This window comes from Dermacentor silvarum, chromosome 9 (assembly GCF_013339745.2).
Source record: "Dermacentor silvarum isolate Dsil-2018 chromosome 9, BIME_Dsil_1.4, whole genome shotgun sequence".
NCBI classification, from domain to species: Eukaryota; Metazoa; Arthropoda; class Arachnida; order Ixodida; family Ixodidae; genus Dermacentor; species Dermacentor silvarum.
Window position 1 is genome coordinate 80,672,574 of NC_051162.1, and position 21,418 is coordinate 80,693,991.

Here is a 21,418-nt window from a genome sequence, read left to right on the forward strand (position 1 = left end):
CATGTCAGTGGCCTTGTAACGGCGAGGGGGGACGGTGTAAAGCGCTACGATGTTCGGGAGTGCCCCTCGCGATCTAAGGAGTGTCCCTTGACGGTACAAGGCCCCTGGAAAGCCGCGCGATCGACGATGGCACGGAATTAGAAAACAAATTCCAAGAATGTACCATTTTTTTTTGCTGCTGCTGCTAATTCTCACTTTCAACCTAACAAAAGGCTTTTGTTCATATGTGGGACACGAAAACTTGCAGAACACAATGTCGTAATTTTAAGAAGAATGCTGATGCATGCACTTGACAACATAGGCCGATTTCATTGCAGGTTTACAACATTTGCATTTCAGCATGCTGTACTGCAAGGCAAAGTGCTTAAACACTCAGAGTTGCTTCCTAAACTTAATATGTCATTTGAAGGTTGCTTCATCTGAGCAGAATCGAAAGATACGATTTGAGCGGTCTTATTACCTAATCTGTTATATAGCAAGGCAGACCATGTACGCTCGCTCATCCATTAAGCATAAAATAATGTTTAACTTGAATCCTGTTTTTTCTAATATGGCGACGCTGTCGCTTACGTGCCGTGCCTGCTACACCATGACAGGACAAAGTGCTGCGGCGAGTTTGTCTGGGACTGCTCTGACGAAGTGAAAGTGCAACCTAAACGGCGACAGCTACAGTTCGGGCGACCTTGCCCTCAGTCGGTATTGCGGGCTTTCAGGACGCATAATCTGCCTCACCATCAGCAATTCTCAAAGACCACTGTGATTCCGATACAATATTTTTTGTTGTTTTTTGCAACTTGCTTGCTCGTAATCGATGTACTCTTCTACGGGCGAGTCACGAAAACGAATACCTGAGAAAGCGTACTTCATTTTATGTAGGAACGGTGCCTTAAATCATCTTAGCAAAAGAAGTCGCACTCGCACCCGAAAGGCCCAATCACAATAGCAATTAGGCAGCTATACGAAGTAGCGATAGTAGATTTGTCTGACGTAAGTGCTTATAAACATTCGCTTACCAACTAAATTAAAGAGCATGGTGTCACGCACGCAGAGGTAAACATACACACATCTCATTCAATTACCATGGACACTCGCTGCCAAAATGCTGGCCTAGGGAAGAGCGGCAACAGCAGCAGCGAGCTAATTCACATTCAAGCTGCCTCTCGCTTCAACGCCAATTCAGCAGCGAGAACACAGCGCACAAGAGGCTCTCAGCCATCGGCAGTCTCACGTTCTGTACCCATCACATTTGGATTTCAAGATGGGGCCCATTCGGCCATGCTCATCCGCTCCACAGGAAGCCGCCGCCTGAGTAGAATGATGCTTCATAATATTAGCCTTGAAATATTCTGATGGCGTGTCTTGCGCAGCAAATGAAGCGCAGGTCTTTTACTCCGTTATCTGCTATGCGCGGCCTCATGAAATTTATAATGGGACCTAAACTTATAATCGGCCACAACAGCATTTGTTTCTTCCAAGAACACCTGAAACTATGCAGGTACAATTTGAGGCACTGTGAATCTAAATAAAAGCATATCATATAAAGAGCCAATACTAAAAGTGCAGTTCCTGAGATTTGTGGTAAAAAAGGTGTACGTAAATTAAAAACAAGCTACAGTTTCGCCCGAAAGACGAAGCATAGTTTGGGATACCAAATTAGTGGGCAGACACAAGAAGGTAAGGATAGTAGTTATATCGGGCGTATAAACTTGGAAACATAGGCATACTCACTTAATGAACAAGCGTGGTGTCACGTGCGCATAAGCGAACGTGACCACATCTCACGCGATGACCGCGGAAGCTCGCTGTGTAAATGCTGGAGTGAGGAAGCGCGGCGGCAGCCGCGATCGAATTGACCGTCGTGCAGCGTCTCGCATCAACGCGAATGAAGACGTGAAAACACAGCGCACGGCTGACTGTGACCCGACCCCTACGCTCCAGCCGCAGCCTTGGGGCACAGGCGGGGGCGCGCGTCTGCCCAGAGCACAACGCCCCCCCCCCCCCCCCCTCCCAGTAAGCGCTGCGCGCCGCTTAGGCGTAACGAAAAACGGCGTGCTGCCTTCCCGCTTCCTTCCCTTGCATGCACGAGATTGAGACGCGATCACCGTATGACGCACTCACGTTTTCACTCGCACACACAGCATACGGCGCGCGGCAATGGTTTTATCGCCCTTGGACTTTATACCGAACTTCAAGGCGACGGTGACAACGACGCCGATGGCAGAAATGCGGCTGGAGTTTCCATATAATTGCTATCGCCATAAAATAATCCATAATGGTGATTAAATACCTTAAAGATTCGTTCTCACACCAAAGAACCAGAGAGGTCGCCACAAAGGCTGTAGGAACACATGAGGTCAGAATTTTATGCAACAAACTACGTGACATTTCTAAAGTCCTCGTCAAGAATGCGTTGAGGAAAATTGGTGTCAGATGGCCACCTTCTGTGACAAATTTTGTGTGAAATGTACTTTTTTTACAGCTAGTGATAGGCGATAACTAGTATATTCGCTTCGACTTCTCGCAGGCTGGTGGACTGACCAAAACGGCACAACCACCAGGCCCGCTTCAGGAGTCTCATAGCGAGGCGTTGCTTACAAATGCGAACCCGGACAGTGGCACTTACAAAAAATCTTACTCGCTCCTTATTCGCAAGGGAACAAGGAAATGACGCTGAAGCAGCGGTAGCCATTGAAAACGCCGTGCGCCAACGCAAGTATTTTCTACACTTAAGGAATTTGAGTGGTGAGCTTGCAGGGAGAAAAAAAAAAGAACGAGAAGTGTCATGCGTTTTATTTTTTTTCTGCTTAGAGTGAATGCCTCTTCCTCATACAATATTCACTTGTCGCAAGTGGTGTAATGGCTATAGTGTTTCACAGCTTAGCTCGAGCCACGGCTTCTGCGTTTTGATAAAGCCAAAATGAAAATATGCTCCTATACTTAAATTTTGGGGCCCGGTAAAAAACACAAGGTTGTGAAAAGTCGCAGTTTCGCCCGAAAGGCAAAGCATCGAATGTTATAGCAATATAATACAGATATACAAAGTAAGTATAGTCGTGTTATTGGCCGTATAAACTTGCAAACATTCCTTTACTAACTAAATTAGCAAGCACGGTGTCAGCGCACACAGGCAAAAATGAGCGCTGTCAAAGCACGAGTGCAAGGAAGGCCAGCAGCAGCAGCCAGCGAAGTAACTTCGTGCTGCCCATCGCTTCAACGCAAACTGAGCAATGAAAACGAAGCACGCACAAATGTAGGAGTCGTCTGCGCACTTGGACTCTGCCCAGAAGGCAGATCGCTTTCTAGATATGGCGCGCACGGCCGCGGAATACGCAGTTTCTGTGGAAGTACAACGCTGACCCTCTCCTTCTCATCCCTCCCGGAAGCTAACGCGCGACGGAAGACGGCGCGCTTCCTTCCCGCTTTCCTCCCTTGCGCGGGCGAGATTGAGCCGTTATCGTCGGCTCCCCTCGCACACTTTCACTCACACATACAACATACGGCACGTAGCGACGGCATTGTCGCTCTTGGACTTTATACGAACATCACGGCGACGGTAAAATGCACATGGAGTGTCCATATTAGTATAATTGATATCCCAATAAAAACTCAGTCAAATCCCTCCACTACAGCGTCCCTTGGGATCATTATTGCTTTAGGAGGTAAAACTCATTAAATCAATCGTATTATATTGGCTGCATTACAAGAAATGACAAAGAACGTAGCTCAGACAAACTGAAAGCACCGTCTGTTCGAACGTAAGGAGGTTCAACAGACCATCTACCTGCAGCAAGCTTTCTCGTACACACAAGGCCCATTATCACTCAAGCGCAAAGCAAGACATATCATTCTACTCAAATAACACACGTGCGTGTTTGAAATATTAGTGCGATAGCAATTATGTGGACTCTCAAAGCGGATTTCTGCCATCGGCCTCGCCATCGTCGTCGCCGTGAGCTTCCGTATGACGTCAACGGCGATGAAATCGTCGCCGCGCGCCGTATGTTGCATGTGCGAATGAAAGCGCGCGAGGGACGCGCGCTTTCACGAGGAGTGAACGCACGGCGGAGAGCAAACGCGTGTTCTGCGCCGTGCTTGCTGAAGGGCTGCAGAATTAGGCATCTATTTTCTCCTTTACAATCACCATATATGGCGCAAACGCGACTTCTTCCGTCGCGCGAAAGGCCGTGGGGGGACGGGAGGGATGGAGGGGAGGTCACGTTTAGGTGTGGCATTTATATAAAAACGTTGGGAGGCGATAAGGTTGTAAAGACTTCCGACGCTGCTCGACGAGTGTTCCGTTCTGAAGTCGTCGAAAACGTCGATACGCCCCCAGAGACACAGCAACAGTCACCAACGCCGCGCGCCTTCGGAGCGAACGCGGGCAAAACGCCGACGGCGTCGACAACAGTTCTGCGCGTTGCTGGTGCTGCTGCATGTCCAAAAGTTTATAAAGCTGATAAAACTACTATCCTTATTCCGTATAGCTAGCTCTCTACTAATATGCTATCGCAATTGATGCTTCACCTTTCGGGTGAAACTGCGACATTTCTTGTTGAGAAACAGCATCTAATGTTTCGTAAATCACATCTACTAAGTCGACTAAAGATAAATACCTAACCATTGTCAGGCGAAAGTTCTCGTGAATCCTAGTAAGCTGGAAAATTCCATGTTTCACGAATTCTAACCATCGTTTTATTTATTAATTTTTTGCTTCCGAAGAGAAAACCCCCGAATCACGACAAATACCATATGGCTACAGACTGGACTACATGATAAATCAGCGCCACCTCACAGTCTCCTTTAGAAAGGATGCTATTTATTTAGGCTTATCACGCAGGGCTGCGTGTTTCCTTATTGTTAGTAAGCAATACTTGCAAGGGGCTTTTGGTAAATAACGAAATGAACACGCGTCTTCTTGCCCCCCCCCCCCCTCGACCCAGCTTGTTTTCTCAATGAAACTGTAATGGCGCTTATTTCCCGTGCATGCGGATGTGTAGTCACGTTAATTTTGTATTTCTTGGCCTTTGTCGCCCAAACAAGAATAAAAAGGAAGAAAAATACGAAAAGGACGATGATGGAAATGTCTTATTTTTACGTCTTATATGATTCCATTTAACAGCGCATTTGGCACCCTAATGATTACCGTAAGTAGAAAGTTAGCTATTATCTTTTATAAATTTGTTGGATGCCAAGGACTAAATATTTCTTACTCATTCTGAAGTGCATTCCGAACATGCGTGATCACGTACACGTAGGCTGGTCTTACGTTTTCTTGAGGGCTTTGTGCATGATACATGGGATAACGTGGTGTGCTCGTTGTCATAAATTGTAGAGTTTGTAGTTGATCGTCAGTAATGTTTTTGCTCATTTACGACAAATATTGCAATACTAGGCTTTAGAGCCTATTAGTAAAGATATTTTAGTTTTCTTAGGACGAATTAGTTTCGTTGAACCCTTGCAGTCTTTATTTACAACCCCGCATTATTCTAGAATTGTACAAATGGCGACAGTTATCTGAATCTATTTTAACGTGAAGCATTAGCAGCAGAACACATTTTTTCAACAAGGGAAACTTCTTAAGAAGCGGCTTCCGCCCACCACTGAAATGCTGCTTTGAATACGCGAGGAAAAGAGAAATAAAAATTGACAGTTGCTTAAGTATCTTTACGTTATATGAATGCGAGAGCAATATGGCGTGTCAGGTGTCATGACGTGACACGTGACGTGACGTCATACACGAGCCTCTCGGTATCACCTTAACTTCCAACTGCCACATAACCATGATGCGCAATGTCATACATCGTCATGTGACCTTCACAACTCTACTTTAATCCACCTTAACCGACTGTGATCCACCTCAATCTACCTTAATTCACCGTAATGCACTTTACTACACTTATATCATCTTGCTATAACTTGTTCTAAATTTCATTTACGGCACTTCACTGCAGTTCACTTTAATTCAATTTGTTGACTTTATTGCTCTTTATATATTGTTAAACACGCATCATTACTACTAATTAACGTCGGTATTCCATTTACGATGTTCTGTATTCTAACTTACGTCCTACAAGACGCTAATAACTTCATGTGATGTGATGCCATGAGGGGGGGGGGGGGGAGAAGGTAGACGCCACTTTAGCCGCCGCCGCCGCCGCAGAACAATAAACAACGACATGTTACTTCCTATGCATTTTATTGTATCGTAAATTAGCAGTTTATAGTGAATGCTATATTCATCGCTGGAAGAAGCATGTGCAGAGCGGCCCCATGTGGCACGTACTGTAAATATCGCCTCCCACCCCGACGACACTGGTACTGGCAGTCGTGCCGCTGGCAAAATAGTGAGGGCAGCGAAGTCACAAGACCAAGCGGCAACCCTTATGTCACCTACGCCCGAGCAACGCGGGCTATTCAATGAAGACAAAAACTGCGCTTCGTCATTGCTGACTATGCGTTTTGGCCAATGAATTCATTCGGGCGGATGTATAGGCGGCTGTTCACCGGAGAAAAAGCGCGTCGTCCGCCATGGCACATAGGCGCCAGGCAAGTTTTGAGAAGCAAGTCTCCAGCATAAGTCCTTAGAATTTTCTGTCGCAACTAACGCGTGCGCCCAAGGAACCGAAGAGGGCGGAAGAGCGTTAAGAGCCGTCTGCGCGAGCAGACGCTTCGTGCGTCGCAACAACACGGAACTGAGCACACGTGGGTTGGACACTCCCTCTTGTAGCCATGCTCTGGTTAGCCGTGTTCGAGGAGAGTACACTGGTGGTTGAGCGGATGCTATGCACGTCATGTACATGTGTGGTCCTCTAGTCTCAAAAATTGCAAACAGACGAAATTTTACTATAATCATCGGTTGGCTGTGTGAGGCATTTTTGTTCATAACGACCATACTGGTCATTGGTTATATTTATTTATTTATTTACTTACTTACTTATCTATATATTGTAATACTACAAATCGCCCGAAGGCATTGATGTAGGGGGCATGTTACAGAGGAGGGAAAACGCGAACAATGGTTGCAAGGTGAACACACTAAGAAACATATCAAGAGCAAGGAAACCAAAAAGCAAGCACACCAAGAACGTAGTTTCTTTAAGTCAGGATAAGCGCTACGCGCTATCACAATTATGCCGCCTTAGCTCATGCACGAAATCTTTGTCGTTTGTCGACAACACAGTGTGAGGCAGTCTGTTCCATTGTTTAATGGTGCCGGGAAAGAAAGACGACTGAAATACTTTTGTACGGCAAGGAGTTTCGCGAATTTTTCTGTTATGGTCACGTCTTTGTGACACTTAGATAGGTAGTTTTAGGAAAACGCAGCGATTGATGGCGGAATTATTCCGATCAATTTGATTTAACAGTAAACACCTAGATACGGTATGGCGGATGTCAAGCGTGTCCCAATTGAGCATGTTTTTCAGGGCGGTGACGCTACTGTTGAACTAATACGAGTTAGTTACAAACCGCGCTGCATTATTTTGTATAGCTTCTAGCTTATTAGCAAGAGTTACTGACTCATAGTCCCACACTACAGCAGCATATTCCAAGATAGGGCGAACATTAGAAAAGTATAAGACCTCTTCGACCTGATACGATGCTTTCCTGAAGTTTCTTCTCAAAAAGTTAAGTACGTGGCTAGCTTTTACGGTTACGTAGTTTAAATGGCTGTTCCAAGTTAGATTCGATGAAAATATAACGCCTAGGTATTTCGCTTCCTCAGTTATTGCTATTTGTTGACCATTTAAATAGTAGTAGTTTCCTATGGTTTCCCGCTTTCTACAAAACCGGACATGATAACACTTGGAAATATTTATAGTCATATGCCATTTGCGGCACCACGAACGTATTTGGTCGAGATCTGCCTGTAATTAAGGTAGTGGTGTCTACGTGATTGTTAATGTCCCTGTGAATCACAGTCATCGGCATATAATCTAATTTTGGATGTCTAAACCTATATCATTAATATATACTAGAAACAAAAGTGGGCCTAGTACGGATCCCTGTGGAACTCCTGAAGTTACTAAGACCGAGTCTGATTCTGATCCATCATTTACTACTTTTTGGTATCGGTTCGTCAGATATTCTTCTAGCCATTTGAAAATACATTGTGGTAGGCCAAGATAGAATAGTTTGAAGAGGAGTAAAGAATGTGGAACTGTATCAAAAGCCTTTCGAAATTCCAACATGATGCAGTCTATCTGTGAGCCGGAGTCAAATGAAAAGAAGAGATTGTGGGAAAATTCAATCAGTTGAGTCACGCAGGAGTGGCCGGCCCTGAAGCCATGCTGATTAGAAGTGAGGAAAGTGTTTTTGGCTAAGGGATGATAAATGCTGGAATATATGATGTGTTCTAATGTCTTGCAGCATACACTAGTTAGCGAAATGTGCCTATAATTCGAAACCAAACTCTGAAGGCCGTTTTTATGAACAGGGACTACGTTACCAGTCTTCAAATCTGAAGTAGCTCTTTCAATGACAGAGACAACTGAAATATTATAAGAAGAAATTTTGAGATAATAGGTGCGCAAGCTTTTAACACAACACATGTAATACCCTCTGGGCCTGTAGCGGAATCTGAGTTTAATTCAGATAGTAGCTTCATTACTCCAACGTAAGAAACAGATATATCTGGCATATTCGGCAAACTATAGTTAACTGGCTCTATAGCAGGATTATAGGCAGGTGTGCAGAAAATGGACTTAAAGTAATCGTTGAAGCATCGTGATTTTTCTACTTCGTCAGTTGCATAATCGTTTCCAACAGTTAAGGAGGGAATGGTACATTCACCTTTGCCATTTTGTTTAACGAACTTCCACAGCTAATTTGGGTTGCGCTTAAGTTTATCGCTCAGGTTAGAGTAAAATGTGTCCATGGCTTTCTTTATTTCTAAATTTATTTCTGCCTCTAGTTGTTCTGCTTTATCAAGTATTACAGCGTCCTTACTTCTATTATATCTCCTAATTACCCGAGATGTGCGGTTTAGTAGACATTTGATGTGCTTGATGAACCATGGCTTGTTTCGCCTGTGTATGCCAGTGAGTATTTTAGATGGGACATGTTTCTCTATCAGTGCCTTTAGCGCGGTCCTAAAGAGCTGCCATAAAGCATCAACATTTGAAAATGTACTAGCGGTCAGAAATTCTTCAATGTCGTCGACAAGGCCTTGCATTATCAAGTCGTAATTGCCTCTGTAGTAAAGATACACTTTTCTAGGTGGAGTAGCCATCGTGCAGGGGTTCGTGCACGATATCCGCGCCAGAACGGCGTGATGATCACTGATACCATGGAGCGCTAAGACAGATTTAACCGTACTGCTGGGTGATTTCTCCGTGCTGTCGTGTTGAGAAATCAACGTACTGGTATAGACCGTTTGTGGTGATGATATTGTTAAATTCAAGCGATAATGCAGAGCGGCAACTAGAAACGGAAGATTGTCAACCCATCGCACATGGGGCATGTTGAAGTCCCCTCCAAGCAAAAAGTCACAGTCGCAGCACCGCATCATGCTCGAAAGCGATTGTAAGGGTTTAATGCTGCCATTACCTGGACTACGATAAAACGAGCCGAACGCAATATGTTCGCCGTTGCGAAGCATAAGTTTCCACCACGCAATTTCGCATTCATCGTTTCTTTTATCAATTAGAGCGCTTGAAAATGCCTTATCGACCAAGATAACACCGCTGCCATGACCGTCTCGGTCCTTCCTGTATGTTTCAAATCCAGATGTAAACACTTCTGTATTACACTTTCATCGAGCCATGATTCAATACCGATAACAACTTGAGCATCTGACGAGAGAATGAGACTTGCTAATGCGTCGCTTTTATTTTTGATGCTGCGGCAGTTTATCAGAAAAGCGTTTGGTTCTGTGAGGCTACCTGCCAGGCTGGATTTAGATCGGCAGTCATTCATGTGCCTGTCCTTGGCTGCTTTATTTGTGCAATCATACAGTTATCTCTTCGACTCAACCACACGGTCAGATACTGCATCATATACGCAACATCAGTCATCAAGTAGTAGTTAATCATATCGTATCTTGAAGAAAGAACTTCTAGGCTTAGCACATTCAAAAAGCTTTTTACGAGCCTGCCCAATTCACAACGAAAAATATTCTCGTACAGCATAATCGGTGGATTTCAATTTACTCCCTGAAGCAAGAATAAATTCTTTGTCTTTAACGTGACAGAACTTAACGACTACCGGACGACTCTTATTGGCCTGAAAACGACCAATCCTGCGCGCTCTTTCAATTTGTAATTTTTCCTGAGTTATGCTCAAAGGCTCTGAGCACACAAACACGACTAAGTTCTCAGATTCAACCCAGGTTTCGGTCTTGCTGTCAAGCAAACCAAAGAAAAGAAGATTATTACGACGTGACCGATTGTCAGCATCGTCAGCCGCCGCCTTCAAAGTTGCAATAGTCTGCGATAGTTTCGATATGGCATTACCATGACATGATTCCCGAGAAAGACCGGCACTGTGAGCAGCTGGCAAGCCTTGCTCAAGGTTTGTTATTCTTTCACTAAATTTTTCCAGTTTTGCGTCGACACTGGTTTGTCATTGTTGCAATGCCTTAACACCTGACAGTAACTCCGACTGTCCTTGCTCGATTCGCTGGACCGCCTCGAGTACAGCTGAAATTTTGTAGGCGTCTGTCTGAGAGCTAGAATTGGTATTCCTAGTTCCAGGGTTGACTTCAACATCGCCTGATAATAGTAGCAGCGCACGCAAACAAACAGTACGACATATAACATATAAACTACCAGTGAGCACGTTGCGCAAAATTTCATCAATGTCCGTGTCAATGGGGCACGACACCATAAACAGAAAACGATCAGAACACCTATTGCACCAGCAATTGTCCAACTAACTAACCTGGATTACAAACAGCCGTAAGCCCATGCTCCGCTCGGTGTGGGCACCAAATGCAGCTGCTGGCGGTGGGCGCCTAACTACGTTCGTTGTCGATGTACCGGGTCGCCAGATCGATGAAACAGTCTGTTCTAAGCTGAGCGGAAAATCTTGCAGGGCTATGTTAACTCCGTCGCCACCGCTGTCATAGCACCACAGGTGGCCTGCAGGCGCGGCACCTTGAATGAATTCCTCGATGACGGTTTCTGGCCAAGAAATCCAGGTAGCAAGCAGCACCGGTAGTGAAAGAGTTAAACACAACGTTCTGGACTCGGCTTCACGTAAATGGCAGCCACAGGCTTAACCGACAGGGGGAAATCGGTAGTTTACTTTTCCATTCTTCTTGTCCAGTCTTCCGCTTTCTATCTCCTTTTTGAAGCTTTCGCATGTTCTTTTCGCTTCCTCTTCCGTTCTTCCCGGCAGCAAGGGTTAACCTTGTGTGAAATAAACAATCTTGGTTATTCATATTTGGTTATAATTAAAGTGCAGTTGGCGTCAGCAGAATTTCTTATGCATCCTGTGGCAAACAGACGCAGGATGCATCTGATGCATTTGTTGGACTCCATGGTGAGTGGTTAGGGGGGTATTCTGTAAGAGTCCATGTAGTGGACTGTCCACTTTGGCTGTCGGCGATTGGCTCCAGCTGCACGAGCGAGAACTCGACTGGCTGGCTGCTTCTCGCTCGTGCTGCTGTAGCCAATCGCGACAGCTTAAGTGGACAGTCCACTAGGTGGACTCTTACAGAATACTCCATCAAGTGTCTGTGCGAAAATAATGACACATTTATACATAGCTATTTTTCCCTCACTTTTAGATGGTCCCCGAAAGAGGGGGCGCACCCAATGAGTACACAAGTTTTTTGGCTGCCAAAATGAAAACATTTACATTTTTACATACCAAATCCTCGAGTTTGTTTCAATTACAACACGTTTGGCCAGGGATCCCAAAGTTGGTTTGGTAAGCGCACATGTGTGAGGTCTGGCGATCACGACCACACAGCAGGCGACTGCAGTAGCACGCTCCACTGTGTGAACTGCCATGATAGCCACCCGACATACTTCAGATTTTGTGCAACATGCAACAAAGAAAAAGAAATGATCACTGCAAAGACCAACGACAGTATAACTTACAGAGAAGCGTGACAGCATCTTTCGTCGTCATTTGCACGGAGCACATCTTTCGCTGAAGTGGCGTTTGGGGGTCGATCAAGCCACTCGCACTCAGTGTGTGAGACCACCACCCTTCCCCACGGCGGTGGCATCCCAGTCTTCCCTGCCTACCAAGTGATGGTCGTAGCCAGCGTAGCTAGAAGCTTTCAGGCGAGCCCATAGACTTTTCGACTAATGGCCTCCAAAGTCTTGTATTTAAACGCAACGCTTTCACGACAAACACACTGTTCGCAAGAGTGCGTGTCATGCGCCCCGCAAGAGGCGATGGACACAACACCCGGCCAGAGCGCACAACTTGCACGCGAAGAGCGGAGCGATTCACTCGACCGATTAAAAACAAAACAAACTAAGGGACCCTGAAAGGGTTCTGTAAGCCAAATCAGCATGCCTTTATGTTTTGATACACGCAGCCCAATTAAATTTTTAATGGAGATTCTATTACAGCGGAACGTGAGACGTCCTCTTCGCAAACTCTGTTGTTTAGGAACTGCTGCGTGAATTTAGTCCAAAGCTGCGGTGTGTACAAGAAACCTACCTAAATTCTAGACAAAGGCTTTCTCCACCATTAATTGTGCTTACTTTTCGGAGAGATAGCGACAATGCTATTGCATCCTCTAGCGGTGCAGCAATTGCAGTTCCTAAAAATAGAGCGCAACTCATCTCACGATGGTAATGCGAATGGCAATCGAGGAATGTGGCGACATATCATATACTTGACGCCATTATGCGCCACATACTTATGGTATAACGACGAGTGCAAGGAAACAATGAAATGTCGATGCTTGGATTACGATGACGGTACAACAATGACTCCGTGCCGACGAGGACATGGGGACACTTAGATGACGACGACGATGGCGTGACGGAGACTGCATGATGACAACCGGATAAACATGAAGAGACTAATATCGTGAAGCTAGAATGACGACGATTGAGCCACTACGACAGCATCACTATGGAGGTGTGGCAACGGATGCATGACGATGCCTTGACGACTGTCGTATGGTAAAGCTGGAATGACGGTGATGAAAAGACCACGACGGCATCACGACCACCAGCCCGTACTTAGTGGCTCAAGCTATTAGACAACTCGGGCAGCTGGGTCGAGGTAGAAGGCGTGGCGACGACGGCATGACGATAGTATGATCATGAAGCTGGGATGACGCCATGGAACGACCACGGCGGCATCACGAAGGGGCACATACGTGGTGGCCCAAGCAGGTAGACAACTTGGGCCACTGGGTCGGAATAATTAGATAAAGATAGAGATAGATAGATAGATAGATAGATAGAAACCCGCTGGAGTAGGCAAATAATGATATACGCAATAGAAGTATCTTGTGTCCGTGCTTAGAAGTACACGAGGTCCTTCAGACAGTTACAGTTCGATCTATACTTTTAAGGAAACCCGTTGCTATCTGCTGTGTCTGCATATTGTTACGGTACTGAGCATTTGGAAAGGACCGTGCGCGCGAGAGAGACGAAGAGGAAGTGGCAAAGTTTTGTACCAGCCTCTGCGTTTACCACAAACTTTTTCCTCATGTAAACAGCAGCATATGCATTTGTGCGTCGAGCTTCCTCTTCGTAACAGTATCTCCGCATTATCAGCTCTAGAGACAAAAATTTCTTGCCCTAACAGAATAACTGCCTTAATGAACGTCATGTTGTTCTTGTCGATTTAAATGTACATCACTCTATGAGGGGAACTCTTAATACGAAGTGAGAGGCCATATATTTGAGCAGTTGACAGGTGACAAGAACTTCATTGAAAGGTCCTGCGGAAAAAGATTGGGGGGAGCCGAAGGCACCCCAATCAAGTTGGTGGCTGCGCCCATGACGGAACCGGGAGGTGGTGGCTCTAGGCGACGTCGCGGGCCCTCTGGATTGCCTGTTCTTGATGCTTAAAGCATTTTTTTCGCGGTTGCAAGTCTGGTAAATAGAAATAAAAAATCATTTTGTTTATCTGTGCATAAAACATTATTGTGTGTAGACCTGGGTATGGCATCACCAACACTTGTGACCTTTCTGAAATGAGATGCTAATAAAAGTATTATGGCCGAGACCACTTCTCAGTAGTACAATACACAAAAGTTTGAACGAATTCAAACTTTATGCCCACGGTAAAAGGTTGATACAGCCGGTTGGGAACAATTTTTTGAACTTGCTAATGTGTCGTGGGCTGACATTTGTGCTCTAAGAACCGAGGGTGCTGTTGAGTACTTAACAGTTTTCTCATTCATGCTGCGTCTAAATGCATTCCTGATGCACACAGACAGGCTTGCAAATGACGTGTACTGTGGTGGAACAATGACTTCCTTAAAAGGCGCAAGAAGCAATACAACATATCGGGGCTCCTTCGCCACTCAGATTGCGGAAAACCTAGCAAATTTCAAGCATGTAAGGTCCTCAGGAAGAAGGACGCCTCGACAAGCTAGAAAAGAGAGCTGGCAAGAGCACATCTCGGGCATAAACAATTTTAATCTGTACACTAGATGTGCTCAGCGCATACGTGCAACCAAGTCCTTGTCCTACGCTGGGAACCTGGCCACCGAGGTATAAAAGTCAAGTTGCTTCTGACGAAAATGCTACATCAGTAGGTGGTAGTGATACATATACAGGCATACCAATACCGGCCACAGACCTTAAGCCCATCTTACGCCTTAACTTGAGGACAAGATGGCAAAATGAGGGGGATAGTGTTTCAGATAAGCTACACATGATTAAACCAAAAAAAGAAAACAGCAAGACAAAAGGAAGGGCTTTTTTGTAGAGTAATAATAGGGCATATCTGCGGGTACTCAATCTGACCTCCTTACTGGAAGCACGCCTCCGACACGCAGTAGTTGCGGTAACCGCCTTACAATACTCGGTGTTCTTCAATGCCCTGAAATAGAAGCACAGAAAAAACGTACTTTCCTTCCGAGTACCATGAGTACATACCTCTGCAACCAACATTTGTTCTATATATAGCAACAAACAGTTTCTTTACAACAAAAGTCTGAAACGTGTTCACACAAGTTCCCATGATAGAAAAAAATCATTTGGCCAGGTTATTTGTCGTACAGCCTCCGTTCGGAGGTTGTTGCTGCAGTGCAATCATCTTTTGTAGCCTTTGCGTTCAAGGGCCATCTGGAGGCAGTAGTACTGCGGCCACCTACACGTTTTACATCGTGCGTTGGTAGCAAAACGTTTACGGTCATAGCAGGCATCCCAAATCACTGTGAATGTTGTACTATATATATATATATATATATATCTTGCGCCATTCACGGCAACTGATTTTCACACGATTTCACAGAAATGCGACATGTAACATTCGTAACTCATTTCTTCATTTTCTTCACAATTCATTGTCTATGCACTACCGTGTGCATGGCACTCTTTGGCCATATCTGGCCTTTGCGATAAGCAGCACTACACCTAGTCATCTCGTCCCTGTCCACCTGCTAAAGCATGCTCTGAAGCAGCTCTGTCGTTCCAGCTTGTGACAGCAGGCGTATGGGTCTCCGCATCTCACCGATCCTGCGCTCTACGCAGCCGTGATAGAGGCGGCAGAGCTGTGAAAACGAAACAATAAGACACGAATGAGATAATCTGGAATGCAGCAAACAAAATCTTCATCTCTCAGAAACTAACACACAGGTCCTATTTTTAGCAGTTTTATTTGATACGTTTCAGACGAGAAATTGCATCGTAGCAATCCCATGTGTAAGATTTATTACTAACCATGTGGGCCCTCACACGTATTCATGTATTAGAGCGTACTAAATATACAACCCTTCTATACTGTATTCGCATTTTTAATTGAATTTAAATAACGATGTCTTGCGCATGATGCCATAAAATGATGTTGTGCACCAATATCTCGGAAGTGAATTGATCCTTTTGTCCGAGGTAAAAACTACGTGTCACTAAATTGCTACCGACTCATTTTATGTTTCCAGGCAGTGGTTCCGTGTCATATGAACATGGGATGGCCCAAGCTTCGCAGCCTTTCATCGACAAGGTCGGCCCGTCTTCCACCACTGCATCTTCTTCAAAGCAGCCCTGTTCTGAGGGTAGTTTCTGTCTCGATACAGATTTAACTGGAGCATCAGTGCCTACCAAGGACATCAACGAGTGCATACGCCCGGAACAATCGCAGTACGTTACCATTTCTTTTCACATTTATGCAGCTATCGAAACGAGGCCGCACAGTATTGCAGAAAATATCTCTTATAGCCTATCTTCTGTACATCATTGATTATTTCTAGGAGATTTAGAACTTTGCATGACTGAGGCAATAAAAGACTTTTCAATGTACAAACCGGAATACGCGAAGAAATGCAACGTATAACAAGTTCTCAGGCAAACATTACTACTTGTTTGTTTCTATCGAAAAAAAAAATGGCGTTCTACTCAGGGCGGCCGCGAAAAGACAGTCCGCCACGCGCTGTGTTTTCGCGGCTTAGTTCACGTTGATGGGAGACGCAGCACGAAGGTCAATTCGCGCACTGCCGCGCTTCCTCATTTCCTGTTTTGACACCGAGTTTCCGCGGTCATCGAGTGAGATGAGTTCATGTGTGCTTGTGCGCGCGTGACGCCATGCTTGTAAACATAGGCATACTATCTCTATGAGCAAGTTTCTACGGCTGGTAAAACTACTATCCTTCGTATAGATCCCCACGAATTTTCTATCGCAATGGATGCTTTGCCTTTCGGGTGGAACTGCGACTTTTTTCATTTCACGCAGCTTTTTTTTTTACAGAAATGGGCTTGTACTTTTTTTGACCTGCGTTCTCCAATTTGTAGGCGTACTTCGGCGGCAAGTTCAGAAATGTCCTGGAGGAGCCACTGTTTCTCCGCATATTAATTCTTCCTCAGTGCCTGACCTAGAATGTTTTAACATGAGCAGTTATCGCTTTAGCAGAACACGTGTGTGTGTGTGTGTGTGTGTGTGTGTGTGTGTGTGTGTGTGTGTGTGTGTGTGTGTGTGTGTGTGTGTGTGTGTACACGCCAAGCGAGGGAACAAATCTTAGCGCTCTCACGAAACGTCGCGCCGCGATTATCCTATCGGTGGCCATGCGCGGAGTTCTCGGCAGTATTAATATACGGCGCAGCGTGTTCAAAAAGAAGCGGGAGAGAGGAAGCAGGCTGCTGCATCAAGCGTTTTTCAGCATGCGCCTGCACCGGTGCGCCATGCATTTCGGAGGCCATGCGTAGGCTTCATTTCGGCGCCCGCTAGGTGGCACCGAGTGGCCACTGCAGTGCACGTCTCATATACATACCTTGTTTCGACGGTGGCAATAACTTCGGTCGCTATTTTGATTCAATTCTTGGCGCATTAGCATCGACATGTAGTCGTAAGAGAATTTATGCTGAATTTATTATTAAGCAAATATTGTTTCTGGCGTCAAGGATAATTTCTTAAGCATTAGCCACCTACCATCGGCTCTGCGTTGAGCGACGCAGAGCCGATGGAGTTGAATGCACATACCACACTCATATAAGGAATTTCGGCTATCACTGACAGTTATCATTGCTATGCTAGGCCATATTTCTGCAAGGAATAAGAGAAACGATCACCTTTGTTACCCATTCATTTCACATTCTGCGTATATAGAGGCCCTAGCATATCATTGTGAAGGATTTGTCTGAAAATGTGCTGAATTCACGCGCACGCAACCAAAAATAAAAGCATAATCTAGGCGACCATGCTCTCGAATTAGAAAAAAAAAATGCAGCTGTGGAAGTTCTTCTTCTTCTTCTTTCTGGGGTTTTACGTGCCAAAACCAGTTCTAATTATGAGGCACGCCGTAGTGGAGGGCTCCAGAATAATTGTGACCACGTGGGGTTCTTTAGCGTGCACTAAAATGCAAGCACACGGGCGTCGGCTGTGGAGGTACCTAAGCGTGTTTTAAAAATGTATCAGGTGCCAAAGTTAGGTAAATTGTTTTTCGTATTTCTACAATGTAAATCATTTTTAAAGCGGCCTAATAGGCGGCATTCCCATGAAAGTTTATAAGAGCTGTGTAGGTCTTTCCTGCGTGAATATAGTCATAGCTGAAGAACTTCAAACTAGCACAGGTTCAAAAACTTGCATGCACTCGCAACATGCAAAACACATCAGCAAAACACAAATGTATGTACATAAAATTGCCCACTATAAATACAAACCCTTTGATCTCACAATTTATCTCTATTCTTGAATTCAACCGAGACAAGTCTGGGTATGCAAGACTTGAACCCAGAAAGATGTGGAACTTCGCGGAACTGTATATATCAACAGTGTTACTTCTCTTTAACTTGAACAAATTATTGATGGGGACTTCCAAGTCAACGATGTATACTTTCAGGCAATTACAGGAGCCTCTAGTCCTCACAGAAGAACAGTCACGGGCTAAATTTGCGGGAGCAGCTGTACCAGAAAATGCCGGAGGCGTCAGTTCCGTCTATAGGCTTCTTGAACACCAACAGGCAGAAGAGAACGCTCGGAAGCTCGCTACCAACACTCCCAGATGCACCAGAAACGAGCTTTTGCAACACTTGGTTGGTTTCGTTATGCGAAGGATGAGGCTAGGCCATCAAAGTAAAGCACAGAGGCGAATCCGCGTGCTTCCAGGCATCCAAGTTCTACGAAATGACAGCTGTTGCTTGAAGCTACTGCTCGCAGACGAACTAGCCACCGTTGCTGCCACTTTCACCACTGAATATGCAGGTAAGCGCTTTGCCAAGTTTAAGAAGCTAAAACGTTACGTAATCAATGCATAATTATTTGCGTATAATCTGAGAAGAATAGTTTGGTGTGGAAATTGGTTTTCAATTCTTGACCCAAACCACAGAATAAGAAACTCAAGACATTATGTTAATACGACACATGTTTGCCTCCTTTCCTGATGTATTAGGTTTTCTTGGACTACTTACGTGAAGAGAGCTTTTTCTAGCAGCCCCTAACAAGTAATGTTTGCCATAAATATTTGCTTACTCACTCAGCCACCAGCAACTATCTTCCACACATCTCAACTCCATTCATCGATTCACTCATGTCTCACCGAAAATGAAAGTGTCCACATCGGCGGGAACCACAGTGAAGAAATGCCTTAATAGACTGTGATGTTCAGACCGATTACGAATACATGGTACTGCCTAATGTAAGATTTTTCGTAAATAAATTGCTCCTAGAACTATTCGCATTGTGCACACGAGTAAATTAGCATATTTGATTCCGAATAAACAAGCAACACCTGCAATGCATATTCATAAAAGTCATGTAACTATTTTTCGGTTTGGACATATTGCCTGAAGTACGAGAAAACAAAATTTCAATTCGGGTGAACAAAATTTCAGCAATATGCGCGTTCCTTTGTGAGTCCAATCTTTGCTCATTTCAGCCAATCATATATTGTAAACGCAATTCAGGCAAAGGCTACGTAAATAACTAGGAAAGACCACAATCTGCCAAGTTTCATTATCATCATCATCGTATATTTATGTCCACTGAAGGACGAAGGCCTCTCCCTTCGATATCCGATTACCCCTGTCTTGTGCTAGCTGACTTCAACTTGCACCTGCAAATTTCCTAAATTCATCACCCCACCTAATTTTCTGCCATCCTCGATTGCGCTTCCCTTCTCTTGGTATCCATTCTGTAACTCTAATGTACCACCGGTTATCCATCCTTCGCATTACATAGCCTGCCCAGCTCCATTTTTTTCTCTTAATGTCAATTATGAGAAAAATTGCTGTCTCACCACACCGCTCTCTTCCTGTCTCCCAATGTTAGGCCTACCATGACTCGTTCCATCGTTCTTTGTGCGGTCCTTAACTTGTTCTTGAGCGTCTTTGTTAACCTCCAAAGTTCTGCTCCAAGTGTTAGCACCAGCAGAACGCGATAATTGTACACTTTTTTCAACGACAGTGGTAAGCTCCCAGTCAGGATTTGGCGATGCCTGCCGTAGGCACTCCAACCGCCATGCCTAAACTACGGTAATTGTTCTAGCTAAATTATTACCTAAAACGTATTTCTCCATATCAAATATTATTGGCCTTTTTTATCTGACTGCTAAGAATACATTTTATTTCTCCACTGTTTGTACTCTCTTAAACCTGGTGGTTAACCCTGCCTCTATTATTTTCGGCCTTTTGTTCCTCTAACTGACCACAGCGAAACATAACGACGAAGACGGGACAGAGCTAGAGACATATACACAGTAATGTCTGCACCTGACTTACTGTTGCTTGCGTTCTATATTTTACATAAAACAATCGGTATAGACACACGCAAGTAATGGTGTGAATAATTCTTGAATTAGCATTAAAGTGTATTATATTATGAAGGTTACGTAGAACGACAGAGCTGTGGTTGTTATATTGTCTCTATTCGCAGAACATCTTACCGAATGGAAGTACCTTTTGACGTCGCTGATGACGGTCCACCGCTGCATTCATACTTTATGCCTGAACATCTCGGCTGTAGCACCATCATCTGGGCGCTTTTACAGAGCCTTCCGGTTGCGTGGCGGGACTGCCGAGATCGACGTTGGTGTGGCTCTGTTTCAAAGACTGAATAAGAGTTACTTATACCTTTTGTGCCAAGTAAGTGTTGCTGAAGCTACCTATGCGCATGTTACAGGTAGCTCCCTGGATTTAACCGAAGGCATACGCCACCTTGCCGTCTTCCCATTGACGGACAGGCGATTCAGTTCCTCGTGCCACGAACCTAACAGGTAACTCGTCATCTTTCACTTTTTATATAGGTAGGTGCCGGACACTTACGGCTTCGCTGATAGAATATTTCCGTGCGGTTCGCTTTGTTTTGCGTGTTCCGCCACCAATCGACGCACCTTAAACTTCAGACGCTTGATCAGGTGTCTAATACTGCTGGCACGTAGACGGTATCAAGCCATTTGAAGAAAAAAATTGTACATGATTTTACGTCAGAAAGAATTTCGCCGTTCCCACACGGTTTGGCGCTATCTCCTTTAAATGATTTCTGTAAGCAGCGCGGAACAGCGCATGGCACTTCTTTTTTAAATGAATCTGACTTACGGCTAGAAAATTAGTGAAACTGGCCAGATTGGGTCACTTAGGTATGAATTTGTTTTTGCAAATGCCATCGTTATTAAGGAAACAGTGCGTTATCGCAAGTTGTGTGCTGCTGAATATCTAGCCCCACGTTACCCCATTAGTGATATAGGAGAATCGGGTATCTACTATTCAACAAGGGACATTTACAAAAAAAATACAACCCATTTCAGCGACTCCTTCAGCTACAAAGTTATATATGAAAGCAGCAGTCTCCCACAGTGATGGCCAGCATCCTATTTTTTGTATTATTTGTATGTTTTTAATTATAT

At 44.7% G+C, this 21,418-nt stretch overlaps 1 protein-coding gene across 1 annotated transcript; it reads left to right on the plus strand.

Annotated features, from left to right (window-relative positions):
- The first annotated feature begins 2,536 nt into the window (after positions 1-2,536).
- LOC125939848 (uncharacterized) lies at positions 2,537-20,671 on the plus strand. The gene is made up of 5 exons (XM_049655334.1): positions 2,537-2,713; positions 16,032-16,226; positions 18,419-18,780; positions 20,449-20,600; positions 20,663-20,671. Exons 1-5 carry the CDS (start codon positions 2,598-2,600, stop codon positions 20,669-20,671), a joined length of 834 nt encoding a protein of 277 aa, XP_049511291.1. The 5' UTR covers positions 2,537-2,597.
- The last annotated feature ends 747 nt before the right edge of the window (positions 20,672-21,418 follow it).

Excerpts from the sequence above, each read along its gene's own strand:
- LOC125939848 (XM_049655334.1), top strand. The coding sequence starts at position 2,598 with ATGCGAACCCGGACAGTGGCACTTACAAAAAATCTTACTCGCTCCTTA. Across the intron at positions 16,227-18,418 it reads ATACGCCCGGAACAATCGCA|GCAATTACAGGAGCCTCTAG; the intron begins GTACGTTACCAT and ends GTATACTTTCAG. Across the intron at positions 18,781-20,448 it reads TTTCACCACTGAATATGCAG|AACATCTTACCGAATGGAAG; the intron begins GTAAGCGCTTTG and ends CTCTATTCGCAG.